At 48.3% G+C, this 14,337-nt stretch overlaps 1 protein-coding gene across 1 annotated transcript in view; it reads left to right on the forward strand.

The window, feature by feature from the left end:
* Nucleotides 1–356: 356 nt before the first annotated feature.
* RORC (RAR related orphan receptor C) overlaps nucleotides 357–14,337 on the forward strand; it is a 49,104-nt gene continuing 35,123 nt past the window's right edge. The window contains exon 1 of the mRNA XM_042441168.1: nucleotides 357–483. Within this exon, the coding sequence (XP_042297102.1) occupies nucleotides 438–483 (46 nt within the window). The 5' untranslated portion in view covers nucleotides 357–437. The remainder of the gene's footprint in view (nucleotides 484–14,337) is intronic.

Genomic DNA, 14,337 nt, shown 5'->3' on the forward strand with positions numbered 1-14,337 from the left:
TTTTGGAGGCAAAAGAGGGAATCCTTGGAGGCAAAAGAGGGCATCCTTGGAGTCCCAGAAGAGGGCATCCTTGGAGGCAAAAGAGGGCATCCTTGGAGTCCCAGAAGAGCACATTTTGGAGCCCCAGAAGAGGGCACCCTTGATGCCAGGAGAGGGCATCCTTGGAGGCAGGAGTGCTGATGGATGACGATGGGGCAGAAAGGCCTCCCTTGGCCCTGGCAGGGGAGGCGTGCCAAGCTACTGCCTGGCTCAGAGGCGGAGGGAGGGAGGGAGGAGGGCTGGCTCTGGGCTGGGGCCGAGGGCGCCCCTGGCGGAGCTGGGGGGCGTTGCAGCCTCCTTTCGGGCAGCCGCTGCTCTTCCCTGCTTTGCGCCAAGGCTGCTCCAGCTCCAGCTCCAGCCTCCCTTCCTCCGCGATCGCTGGGCCTGCAGGGTCCCCGATGGAGGCCAGCCCCCCAGGGACCCCGGGGGCCAAGAGGGCCAGAGGTAAGGGAGCCCTCCCTGGAAAGACCCTGCTTTGGATGGCTGGCAAGGAAGGCTGGCAAGGGGCAGAGAGGCAGGAGGAGATCCGGGGTAGATCCGGGGTAAATGCGGGGTAAAGGGAAGGAAGGGGGTCCACACAAACACCCCTCTAGAACCAGGGCTGGAAAGGGATCCTAAAAGTTGGGGAGGGAGGGTCATCTAGGCTGACCCCAGCCTTGGCATTGCCAGCCTTCCCTCCGAAATGGAAACAGCTGGGATGCAAGAAAGGAGTGCAGCTTTGCAAAGTATTATTACTATTATTATTATTATTGGTAGACTGTAAAGATATAGCCCTATATAGTTAAAACTATATGCACCTGTGGAAGTAGGTTCAAGTCTAGGAAAGCTCCTGCTGCTGCCAACTTCTTTCGTTCACTTGGCTTCCGAGGCGCTACAGGATCTCTCTGCATACTGAGTCTAGAGACTAACACAGCTATATCTTTTAATATTATTATTATTATTATTATTATTATTAATATGCATCTGGGGAAGTAGACTCAAGTCTCGGAAAGCTCAGGCTGCCAACTTCTTTCTTTCAGTGAGCCTCAAAGGTGCTGCATGATCTCTCGATAGACTGATTCTACAGACTAACATGGCTATATCTTTTAATAATAATAATAATAATAATAATAATAATAATAATAATATGTATCTGAGGAAGTAGATTTAAGTCTAGGAAAGCTCCTGCTGCTGCCAACTTCTTTCTTCCATCGTGCCTCAAAGGTACTACAAGATCTCACTGCAAGGGTTTTTTAGCATCGCCTTTACTTAGCCGACCCTATATAAAATTACATTCAATAGATTTACTAGGATACTGTGATATAGGATTCTGGATATAAGATACGGGATTTATAGTATAAGCATCTGCAGAAATAGGCTGAAGTCTAGGAAAGCTCCCGCTGCCAACTTCTTTCTTTCGCCGCGCCTCAAAGCGGCTGCAAGGTCTCAGGGTTTCTTAGCTTCTCCTTTACTTGAGCTGGCTATATATAAAATCACATTGAGTAAATGTTATAGGATATCACAATATAGGATTCTGGATATATATAATGGAAGCATCTGAGGAAGTAGACCGGAGTCTCCGAAAGCTCCTGCTGCCAACTTCTTTCTTTCGGTTGGCCTCAAAGGGGCCACAAGATCTCTCTACATGCGGTTGTCATTATTATATTAATATTAATATTATATTCTATTACCATACTAAAAACAAAACCCCAACAAACACTGCAGTAATGAATGGCATGTTTGAGATATCAACTACTTGCTTCCAGTGTGGAAGAGGAGTTAGTTACAGAGTTTCTCTGTTTGTTTGTTTGTTGTTGTCGTTGTTGTGCCTCGGAGTCGTTTCCGACTTGCGCAGGTTTTAACGGCGGCACAGTTTTACGTCTTCTTAACTTTCGTCGGTGGTTTCCTTTCGTTTCCTTTGGTAATTTGACATGCGATACTTTGAGCCTTGATTTATTATTATTATTATTATTATTATTATTATCTGATCTTGGAAGCTAAGCAGAGTCCTCTGTGGTTAGCCAATGGGTGGGAGACCGCCAACGGATCAGCGAAACCTGAGTTTTCCTCGCCGAAGGAAACCCTGTTGAGATTCATGGGGTTGCCACAAGTCAACAGGTGGAAGGCACAAAGAGAGGTGCGCATGTCTGAGGCTGAGAATGTGTCCCTTGCCGGTGGCCAAGGGAGGATTCGAACCCTGGTCCCTAGAGTCCAATGCAGGGTAAAGAGATGTAAGTGGAAGAGCTGGGGAGCATGGGGGGAGGATGAGGGAAAGCCTTACGGGCCGTAGAGTGGATGCGGGATAGTGTGCACGAAAATTAGGAAGCGGAGTAAGTGTAAAATGTATCTTTAAGGATATGGATGGGTTATGCAGTACTTTGCAAGGTAAGCCTTGGCTTTATATCTGTCTTCATGGCAGGGATGGGGCAGCACTGCTGGTCCCATCATCCCCTGTGGTGGTTATTCCTGTTCCATGCTATGCGCTACTGACCCCAAGGTGCATTCCCTAGGCCAGGGGTGTGGATTCTGGGATGGGTCTCGCCATGGGTCTCGCCATCCCAAACTTATGGGAAAGAGGCAGGACTTGGCGTCCCATCTTCCGAAACATTGGGATTTTGCTTAACTTCTCAGACAACCAATAAATATGTTGTTGCTGTCGCTTGCCTTCAAGTTGTTTCTGGCTTATGGCGACCCTATGGGGTTTTCTTGGCACGTTTCTTCAGAGGGCGGTTGCCACTGAGGCTGAGAGAGTGTGACTTTGTTGTTGTTTTTAGGGCAAGGGCCGTAGTGTACTATGTCTTCTACGGTTTGTTCTATAGACATCTCCAAGTCTGTCATCTTTGAAATCTGGGGAGCTGTAATGAAGTATAAGGACCAAGTATGGAAGAGGCTCAGCATAGATGACCTTTGGGGTCCCCTCCAGCTCTTCAATTTTATGGATGAACCTCTTTAGAAATGCTTTAATTGTGAATTTCTGCACAGAAGAGGGTCAGAATAGATTATCTTTAGGGTCATCTATAACCCTAGGATTCTTTCAGGCCTACCCTCCACTTTTTGCAAATCCTTTCCTCGTTGGAGTTGTTGACAAAACCCCGTTTCGGGTTTGCCAAAAGCCCCAATTAAGTCATTTGCATGGCGGTGGTTGCGGCACTGCTCCGGGGAGAAAGAGAGAGAAGATGGTATCTTTCTTTCTTTCTCTCTCTCTCTCTCTCTCTCTCTCAGGCAGGGAGAAGCTGGCAAACGCTGCCCAGCCAGTTTCTCCGAGTGACGATCGGTTTCGTTGCTGGCGTCGCGCGTTCCTCTAATGATCACCTTGGCCTGGGCAGGGATCCGAAGCCACCCTTGTGTCCACTCTGACGCCATTCCTCTGGCTCTGGGAGATGTTGCCACTGTGGTGGTTGTTGTCGTGCGCCTTCGAGTCCTTTCCAACCCATGGCGACCCTAAGACATACCTTAGGGTCGCCATGGGATAGGATCGTACAGTTTCCTCACCAAAGAGGATCCGCTGTGGCCAACCTCTGAGGCTGAGAGAGCGTAACCAGACCAAGGGTTTGCGTTGTTGCACCGGGATTTGAACCTTGGCCTCCGGAGTCGCCATAGGTCCATGCCACACTGGGGAAATAATCCAGTTTGAGACCACTTGTGTTGCCCTTGGCACAATGCTACACTACTGAGAAGTGTAGTTTTGTGAGACGTTGAGCCACGGTTGAAGTGGTTTCGAAGTGGGTTATTTCCACAGTGTGTTTTTGGACCGTAGCCCAACGCTCAGACCCCAAACGGCGGTCTCTAACTGGGAATTTAGATCGTTGCAAATAAAAGAAATCCATCCATACTATTTTAGATGGATAGATAGATATAGGTATAGATGGCATAGGTATAGATAGAGATATGTTTTCAAACCAAGATGATATATAGATATAGATGAGACAGCTATAGATATAGATATGCACTCATCCCTCCATATTTGCGGCTTTGATATTTGCGGATATGATTGTTCACGGATTTGATTAATACGTTCTCTCTGGGAATATCTATGTCCTCCAGTGCAACTCTATGGTCAACTTAACCAAAAGTTGCACTGAACGACGTAGAGATTCCTAGAGAGAATACTCTACTAGGCCTTTGTAGCTCCTCCAGTGCAACTCTATGGTCAATGTCTGTTGGACGTTGACCATAGAGTTGCACTGGAGGACCTAGAGGTTCCTAGAGAGAATACTCTACTAGGCCTTTGCAGCTTCTCCAGTGTAGTTCTATGGTCAGTGTCTGGCAGACGTTGGCCACAAAGTTGCGCCGGAGGACCTAGACCTAGAGATTCCTGGAGAGGTGTCCTCCCTGGTAAAAACATGGTGTTTTTGTTATTTGTGGTTTTTCCATATTCACGGGGATCTTGTGCCCCTAACCCTGCCCTCCCAGTATCCTAGTCCAGTGCCCAAACCATTGCACCAAGTAGCTTTCTAGCTTGTTGTTGTTCTTGTATGCCTTCAAGTCCTTTCCAACTTCTGGCAACCCGAAGGCGAACCTCTTATGGAGCTTTTTTGGCAAGTTTCATCGCGGGGCATTTGCCGCAGCCACCCTCCGAGGCTGAGAGAATGTTGACTGGTCACCCACAAGGCAGTTAAAGTGGTGCCGAATGTGCATTATGAAAGCTAGATGAGAGCTACAGTCTTAACAATATTAGGAAAGGCTGTCTGATTCCCTCCCTTATCATTTGTTGGCCTCATTCCCACTAACAAATAAATCGGTTTGCAATCCAAATCAATGGATCGATGCAACAGCAGAGCATGTTCCCACTATATTTGCCCCGATCGCATTTTTCTCCTGCAAAATAACCCACTTGCGGTTCACCTTCATGAATGAATCGGTTCAAAATGGACCCGCGCCAGCCGGCCGAAGGGGAAATTTAAATCGAATCCGATCTGCGCCTGGTTCACACTTGCGCAGAGTCGATTTATCCAAAAAGACACGGGAAAAATCGGTGTCAAAAAGTCGCAGGTTAACTGGGTCTAGCGCATGGCTTCCCCTTTCCAAATCGCTTCAAGTGAGATCTATGGTCATTTGAACCATTTCAAACCAATTTGCGATCCGGCTTAAAAGGTAGTGGGAATGAGGCCATTATAGTGTTAAAATACCATCCCAGTGTGTGCAATGCTGTCTTCACATAGTATAAATGTTGTTGTTGTGTGCTAATTCAAGTTGTTCCCAACTTATGTTAACCCAGTTCTGGGGTTTTCTTGGCAAGATCGGTTCAGAAAGGGGTTGTTGTTCCCTTCCCCTGAGGCTGAGAGAGTGTGACTTGCCCAAGCTCGGGTCGCCATGGTGGATTCAAACTCCGATCTTCTGCACCATCGTCCAGCGCACAACCACCGGCTCACAACATCTGTATGCGCCTTCACAACCCCATGAATTTCCTTGGGTTGAAATGCTCAGAGGCAGTTTTTCTGGTTCCTTCCTCCGAACGGTATAAATACAAGGACCTATAAATACTGCCATTAAAGCAGGGTGATATTACAGCTTTATGCAAAAATAGTCATTATAATGGTATTCTCTAGTATGTTGAATAATTATAGATCCTTTTTATGATGAGTATATTACGATTGTTAGGGACATCTTCTGTTCAATGATACAATTCGCGACAATCCTCCTAATTGTATATAATTTCAGGGAGGGCATACATTTGCATTAACAAGGAAGGTAAAACAAAATAATTTGATTTGTGGAAATTTGACTAAAGTTGTAAATGTGGAAATAATGAATGATTTTTGGATGGATGCGATTGGTTAAATGTCAAATGTGAAGTAAATAGATGCACATCAAAGACCTCTGTAGATCTCATTTGGGATAGATCCCTTTAGATCTCACCTGTGACAGGCAGACCCCTGTAACTCACTTAGGACAGGTCATCCCCTAGAGATCTCACCTCTGAAAGGTAGACCACTGTAGATCTCACTTGGGACAAGTCAGCCTCTGTAGATTTCATCTGTCACAGGCAGACCCCTGTAGCGCTCACCTGTGACAGGTAGACTCCTGTAGATCTCACCTGTAACAGGCAGACTCCTATAGATCTCACCTGTGACAGGTAGACCCCTGTAGATTTGACCTGTGACAGATAGACCCCTGTAGCTCTCACCTGTGACAGGTAGACTCCTGTAGATCTCACCTGTAACAGGCAAACTCCTATAGATCTCACCTGTGACAAATAGACCTCTGTAGATCTCACTTGTGATAGATCTCTGTAGATCTCACCTGTGACAGATAGACCCCTGTAGCTCTCACTTGTGACAGGTCAACCCCTGTACATCTCACCTGTAACAGGCAGACTCCTATAGATCCCACCTGTGACAGGTAGACCCCTGTAAATCTCACCTGTGACAGGTAGACCTCTGAAGATCTCACCCGTGACAAATAGACTTCTGTAGATCTCACCTGTCACAGGTAGACTTCTGTATCTCTCACCTGTCACAGGTATATAAATTCAGCAGCCAGTCTCTTCCCCCAGCTGATTTCCCCCTGCTTGGCACCTGAACCTGGGTGCCCCTCTTGCCCATCCAGCGCATGCCTTTTATTTTTAACCGCTTTAGGATTTGAGTTAATATGTTAATGCGCCGGAGTCCGCAGCCCAGCTCCCTTGATCTCGCTCTGGTGTGACGTGGGGCGGCTTCTTAAGCTGCTGGTAATCTCCCTCCCTGCTTCTCCTGGGGACTGGCAGTGCCCTTCTTCGCCAAGGAACCTGCCAGCCCCCTTTCTGGGCTCTTCTAGAATCCCATAGCATTGAGCCGTGGCAGTTAAAAGTGGTGCCAAACCGGATTGTTTCTGCAGTGCGGACGCAGCCTAGATCTCCAAGTTCCCTGATTCAACACAAAACGTCCCCAACTATGGCTTTATGTTGCGAAGGAAAGTAAGACGATGCAGTCTTCATGTGCAAAAGGAAAGAACACAGAGGCTTGGAGAGGATAAAAACAGCAGTCATTGAGATTTTCCGGCTGGAGGCTTCACACCAATTAAAGCAGTTGTGAAGTTGCAGGAAAGCAAGGGGGGAAAAGAAGTTAATAAGCCCATCGTCCGGCAAAAGGTCAGGGAAATCCGAAAACCCACAGGTTAGCAATTCGCACCCAGTTGGGCGCAACAGCACCTGCCCTGCAATGGGTTTGTTTTTCCAGCTTTGTTGTGTAACCTGCGGAGGCTTCGCAACCTTCACAAAACCCAGAAGGCTGGGCTGAGTCCGAGAGTTCTCCAGTGAACTCATACAATCTTTTTCATAGAGTCCATCCATCTAGCAATACAACCTTCCTCTCTTTTTGTTTCCCTCCACCTTTCCTGGCATCATTGTCTTGTCCAGTGAGTCCTTCCTTCTCACAATGTGTCCGAAGTACGGCAACCTTAAGTCTTGCAATCCTGGCATCTAGGGATATTTCTGGCTTGATCTGCTCTAGGACCCATTTGTTTGTCCTTTTGGCCATCCATGGGATCCTAAGCACTCTTTTCCATATCCCCAAATGAATTGATTTTCTTCCTATCCGCTTTCTTAACTGTCCAGCTCTCCCATCCATACATAGTAATAGGGAACGCAATGGCTTGTACGATTCTAACTTTTGCGCTCAGTTTGCATTTTAGGATCTTTCCTAATTCTTTCATAGCTGCCCTCCCCATTCTTAAAGTTTGAAACCTTAAAGACACTTAAAGTCAATTCCTGTGTCGTCGGCATGCTCCAAAGGAGAAAGAAACACATGTTGGAATGCTCTTCCTGGATGAATGGTTGAAATGTAGGACATGTCCTGGCAAAGGAGGACATGTTTGGTCAGCCAGACCAATGATGGTGGTGGGATTCAGAGAAAGTCTTCTCCAGATCTTAAAACTCAAGCAGACTCATGTGAAAAGATACAGCCTCCCAGTTTCTGCCCGCTGTGCTCAGTAGGCAGAAGAAGGTGGGGATGGTGGCAGCATTATGGATTCTCACAAAATGGACCACAGATATAGTCTCCGAGGCCAATATGTGGTCTACAGACCACAGGTTACCCATATACGCTAAGTGGTTTGAACACTGGGCGGCGGCGACTCTGGAGACCAGGGTTCGAATCTCCCCTTGGCCGTGGGAACCCATCTTGGGCAAGTCACGCTCTCTCAGCCTCTACAATGGCAAACTTGCTCTGAACAATGTGAAGTCGAAGGCTTTCATGGCCGGCATCCATAGTTTTTTGTGAGTTTTTCGGGCTATATGGCCATGTTCTAGAAGAGTTTATTCCTGACGTTTCGCCAGCATCCGTGGCTGGCATCTTCAGGGAATACTGGCATGGAAGAGAGGAGGTATGTGTACACACACACACACACACACACACACACACACACACACACTGTGGCCCTGCCCCAGGATAGGGTCACCACAAGTCGGAAATGACTTGAAGGCACGCAACAAAAACAGCAGCAACGAAAATCCCAGTGGAGAGTGTACCAAACCAGAGGGCAAGAAGAATTGGTGGGCAAAAGCCACTTTTGCAGCCTGTGCCAACTCATGCCCACTCAGAAGCGAGGGAAGCCGTAGAGCCAAGGTGGGTCCATCACAGTTGTGGCTCTTGGGGTTAAGGTTTTTAGGGAAAAACAAGCTCTGGGTGCAAGAGAGATTTGGGGGGAGAGAGATTTTCAGGCTGAGATTGAAGGCTGAGTGCTTGGAGCCGCCAGCTCAGCGGAGGAATTCCAGGAAAGCTGCCATGGAAATGTTGGCTGCCTAACGCTTCTCACTTCCAAAAGGCCCGGGTGAAAATCTTTTGGCAAACGTAGCATTATTTTTCTCTCCTTTTTGGATCAGAAGCGCTCGGAAAACAGCAGCTGGAAGGAGGGAGAGCAACAGATGAAGGTTTTGAACCCAGTACTTCTTATGCAAAAGGTGGTTGGGATGCTGGGCCTCAGCTCTTTATCTTGGGGATGTGTTCTCTCCACCATTTTACCCCAGGTAGGGAGGGAAATGCACTTTGTGGATGCTCAGTGTCACCCTTTCCTCAGTGGTTGCTTACGTAAAGTAATGACCAGAGCCAGGAATGGCGTTCATATCTATACTTTGCATATGCTCAGAGTCACCTTTGCCATTGCACGCTGAAAAAGGGGGGAAAGGGAAGAGTTATAGGATGTATCCACACTGTAGAATTGAAGTGGTTTGACAACACTTTGGCTGCCATGATTCTATCCAACAGCATTGGGGGATTTGTAGTTTTCTGAGACCAGGCTGAAAACAGGCTGAAAATAGCTCACATAACTACAGATCCCAAGATCGCACCACATTGAGCCATGGCAGTTAAAGCGGTGCCAAACTGCATTAATTCTGTAGCGTGGAGGCATTCTGGATAGACATAGAAAGTTTTTGTAAAAGGATAACATCAGTGTATGGAGTGTGGGCTTAAACCAGGAGTTTCCAAACGTGGGTCCTTTGCATGACTTGGACTGCATCTCCCAAAATCCCCGTCTGTCCGTCGAAGTCCAGAACACCTGGAGGACACAAGTTGGAGAGCCGTCATCCAAACTGATTTAATGGTGTGTTTGGTTCCTCCCAGGAGGGAAGACTATACCTTTTAAAACAATGTTCTGGGCCTTATGGGAGTGAGAATAACAGAGCATTTTAATGTAGTAGTGAGTGTTCCTTCTTAGCACACTAAATGCATCAAGAGACGAAATGTGGCCAATGGTGGCTAAAATTGCAGAAACCAGAGAAGGCGCTGAATGCAAAGTTTCCAACTTGGACGCTTGCAATCCGACGTCGTTCTCCGGTTGAACCTTGGAGCCTCTTTTCCAGCTCTTCCTCGCTTGCCTTTCTCCAATGTGCGACGGCAAAGGTACCTCTGAGCATCTCCAAAGGGCATCTATGACTGGCTCCAGGACCTCCCTTTAAGCCAGAATCAGCCGAATCAGTGGGAAAAAATCCGTTGGCACACTGGCACAGAGTTGCAAGACGGAGATGGAAAAATAGCTGCATAATTGAAACGTTAAGGGCCGCACCCAAAGGTGCCCAATGCAAAGCTGGTGGCGCGGTGCCAGGGGTGCTTTAGGAATCCCAAAGGGGCCTCTAGAAATCCCCGCCTCGTGCCCTGATCTGGCCTTCCCAAGGCCCCACGGTGAAAGCAGGGCTATTTATAAAGGAGGATTATTAGCCCCGAAAGCCGATTTGCGACGTCTTACCCGAGACCCTTTCGCCGTTTCGGTCCTGCCAAGGGAGAAAGGAGTTTGCTTGGATTTCAGGGATGGGGGGGGGGGGTTGGTTTGAGAAAAGTAGAGATAAACAGACTCCCCAGAAATGTTCCCTCAAGGTACAAAGGTTTAAGATTTCCCTTGACGTAAAGCAAGCTTCGGTTGGGTTAGGTTTAAGGGGGGGGATAAGCCATCTTGGTTGCTTTGCTACCCAAGTCTACTAGGACTGCTAAAGTCTGCTAGAAGCTCCACCCCCTTTGATATAGTCACACCCCTTGAACAAAAGCCACACCTCTTTCTTCAAAGAGGGAGGGGCTTGTCTACATCGGGGCGGGCAAGTGGGGCGCATCCAAAAAAGGAGTGACTCGAACAGTGATGACCGAGTGCCCAAACGGCAACTCAAAACCCACTGATATATCGCAGAGTGCTGCCTCCCTCTGGATTTCTAGTGACAAACCCTAGCAAACTCTGTGTTGGGACGATGGTGCGTGTGCCCACACAGAGGGCTCTGAGTGCCACCTCTGCCACGTGTGCCATAGGTTCGCCACCATAGAGTTCGAAGAGAGATCTACTTCTGGTTTGGAAAACTGGAATTTTTAAATGGTGCCGCCCCTCCTATCTCGCGCACCTGAGGTCCACGGTCTTGAATATTGACGGAGGGGCAACATCCGTTATTTTCAATGGGGCGCACCCCCTGCATGCACCCCATTCAAGCCTATGGGGCTTGAATATAGGTGAGTCTCCATTGCAGCCAGATCCAGAACGGATTCCAACTAAAACAGAGGGCCGACTGTGGTGTGTGTGTGTGTATGTATATGTATATATATGTGTGTGTGTGTGTGTGTGTGTCTGTATGTATATATGTGTGTGTATATATACAAACACACACACACACATCCTTCCTAACTTGCGGGCAATCCATTCCCCCCCCCCCCGCGGGTTAAGCGACTCGCAGACAATCAAGTCCCATTGAAACAAATGGGGCATGCTCCTGCGCATGAGCATAGGGCACGCACCGCAGGAGCGCCCCCCCCCATTCACCTCAATGGCAGGTCACCCCTCTGCAGATTTCAAGTCCGCGACTTGGAGGGGTGACTATATAACATTGCAAGGGAAGCCTGGCATTCCTAGTGGCTTCCAAGATAAGTGATGTTTCAGATCTTTTCATGGGGGATGAGAGAGCAGAAGTCTGGAGTCCCCCTTCCAAGAAGTCTGGAAAGGTTGATGGCTACCAAAGCCACCTTTGGGGGGCTGCATGTGGCCCGAGGGTTCAATAGACATGTGGCCCCATGTGCCCACAGATGGACAGGTGGAGCAATGTAAAGAAATAGGTGGAGCTATGCAAAGAGAGGCATGCTATTCAGTTAGAGCAATGCAGATAAATAAGGGCTGCTGTGCAAAGAAAGGCAGGTTGCATTCACTAGCCAGTTGGGTTCCTAAAGAGAGGGCTGTTTTTAATGTTGTAAAACTATTCCCATGCAAGCAAATGCAGGGGCATCGCGATGACCATGCCGGTCTGTTTCTATGATAAGGCTCATCCACTTGGATAGAAAGTGTGACTTGCCCAAGGTGACCCAGTGGGTTTCCTTGCCAGGCAGGCATTCGAACCCTGGTCATGGACCACAGTTCAAACCACGATGCCACACTGTCTTGGGTTCACTCTGGCTAATTTAGTCCCAGGAGAGGCCGCTTTGGAAACTCAAAATGAACTGGAAGACACTGCTGCACACTTCCAGTTGTTTTTAAAAGGGCATCCCCTGGGCCTACAACAGTACTGTGTGCCCACATCTTATGCGGGTGCACCATATGCGGCTTTCAACATATGCTGAAAGCCGTGCCGGAAGAAGTAATGGTGTGCACACCGCACTGCAAGCACAAGCCCCATACGCAGGTTTCACCTCCACGGCTTTCAGCATACGCTGAAGCTGTGGGGCAATCTAATTAATGGCGTGTGCACCATGCCACACCACGTGCAACCACCCCATTATTTTCAATGGGGTGCGACCATCTGCAATTTCCCCCTTACGCGGGGGCGGGGGGGTATCCGGAACAATGAAAATATTACATTATTAAAATTAAATATTTAAAACTCTTTATAACAAAAACTAAACAGCCTCCATATTATCATTCTGTTTGTTCAAATGTCCCAGGAATGCCCCCCACAAAGCATGGTGGAAATATCTCCCCTGCCTCCTAGAGGATGTTTAGGTGTTTGTTGCTTGGTTTGCAGATGCATGTGCATTATGTTGAAGCAGCGCATTCCGAGGTCTCTTGGGGGTTTTATGTGCCCCCCATACTTCCACAGTTGCTGCCCCACTTGCACACCCACCAGGGTTAGTGTATTCCTGCTCCGTGCCAGATGAAAAACAGGTGCATTTACAACACTCGCCACTTGGGGGTGCCGATGTCCCCACCTCCCCAAACAGGCTGCCTACTTGCGCAAGAAGGCGCCTCCAATTGCGTGGCATGGCGTCTCCGGCCTTTTGGTAAGCCATCTTTGTTCCTCTGACAATAAAATCTTTGCAGGGTTGTTGTTGCAGAGGCCGCCGGCCCAAATGCCACCCTCCCATGGGCGGCAGGGCCCCTCCCTTGGCAAAGCTGGCGCACACGGTGAAGCAACTGGGTCCTGGCAGGGCGAAGGAGTTGGGCATGTATGGGCCATGCGCAGAGGCCTGTTGCGCTCAGATGTTATATAAGCTTGTACAGACGAGGGTGTGTCCGTTGCTGTCAAAGCCGCCCTGGGTGTATCCTCTTTGCCCGAGTCTGAACCATCACTGCTGAAGGCCAGGTATGCCCAGGCATGCGCCCATGCGCCCCTGACCACTGCAAATTGTCTTCTATGGGAGCTTGTGTTTTCCTTCCTGTGAGAGACAGAGACGTTAAAGCATCCTCTAGGCTGAATTGCAGCCTACATCGGGGATCATCTGCAGTGGGAAGACAGTGACTCTAGGCATGTACAGAGTACCTTTTCCCTTCCCACTGGCTAGCCAAGGCTGCTCATCTTCGCCACAAGCATCAAGGGTCCATGCATGGGTTCATCAGGGAAGATGTCAATACTCAGTTGAGTCCTGACCAGAATTTGGGAGGCATTCCTCTTTATTCTGGACCGCAGCACCCAGAATTCTGCAATTGACGCATTTTTGGTCTTGGGAACTGTGGTCCACAAAGTAGTTTTTGCAAAGTCTGGATAGGAAGCACTTTTGCAAACTGTTGCAAAGCTTCAGTAGTAATATCCTGGCAGGGGTGAGCCAATAACTGTTATCGATAATAATAATTATCAATGATATTTCCATGCAGAAATATTCATTCCTGAGCAGAAAATGCTATTTTCTGTGCAAAACAACCATGTGCGAATTTTGCACAGCATAAGATTCTCAGTGGTCCAAGACTCATCTTACTGGGATTTTTCAACACTCAGAAAACATGTTTCTGGGCCATTTCCCAAACATTTTCAGATATTCTTTCCACTCCTACTGCAAACGGAAGGACAACAAAGAAAAGGCTCCGAAGCAAGGAGCTCCAAAGTCTAGGGGCAGCCACCGTGAAGTCCTTTTCTCATGTTCCAACCAGTTGTATCTGTGAAGGTGGTGGGACCTGTGGATACTGGGAGATGCATATACCCCACTCGCTTCCATGCCAGCGTTTTCTGAAGATACCAGCCACAGATGCTGGCAAAACATTAGGCATAAACTCTTCCAGAATGCGGCTGCATAGTCCGAAAACCCCACAAAGTACTATGGGGAGATACAGTTTATGAGACAGCCTGGATCGAAGTTGCATAGGGCTTTTTATAGGTCATAACCAACGCTTTGAATTGGTAAGGAGAGGCGGAGGAAGATCGGTGGACCTATCCGCAGCAGGATGGTCCTCTTGGAGGCAGTGCAAGCAGGTAGGAAGAGATGGAAAGCAGGTAATGTTTTGCCAGCATTTGTGGCTGGCATCTTCAGAGAATGCTGGCCTGGAAGTGAGTGGGGCATATATATTGTGTGACCCCACTCTCTCCCATGCCAGCATTCTCTGAAGATGCCAGCCACAGCTGCTGCTGAAACATCAGGAACAAACTCTTCCTGAACAAGGCCACATAGCCTGAAAAACCCATAAAAAGCTATGGATGCCGGCCATGAAAACCTTCGACTTCACGGAGAATGA

Source organism: Sceloporus undulatus, chromosome 9 (genome assembly GCF_019175285.1).
Source record: "Sceloporus undulatus isolate JIND9_A2432 ecotype Alabama chromosome 9, SceUnd_v1.1, whole genome shotgun sequence".
NCBI lineage: Eukaryota > Metazoa > Chordata > Lepidosauria > Squamata > Phrynosomatidae > Sceloporus > Sceloporus undulatus.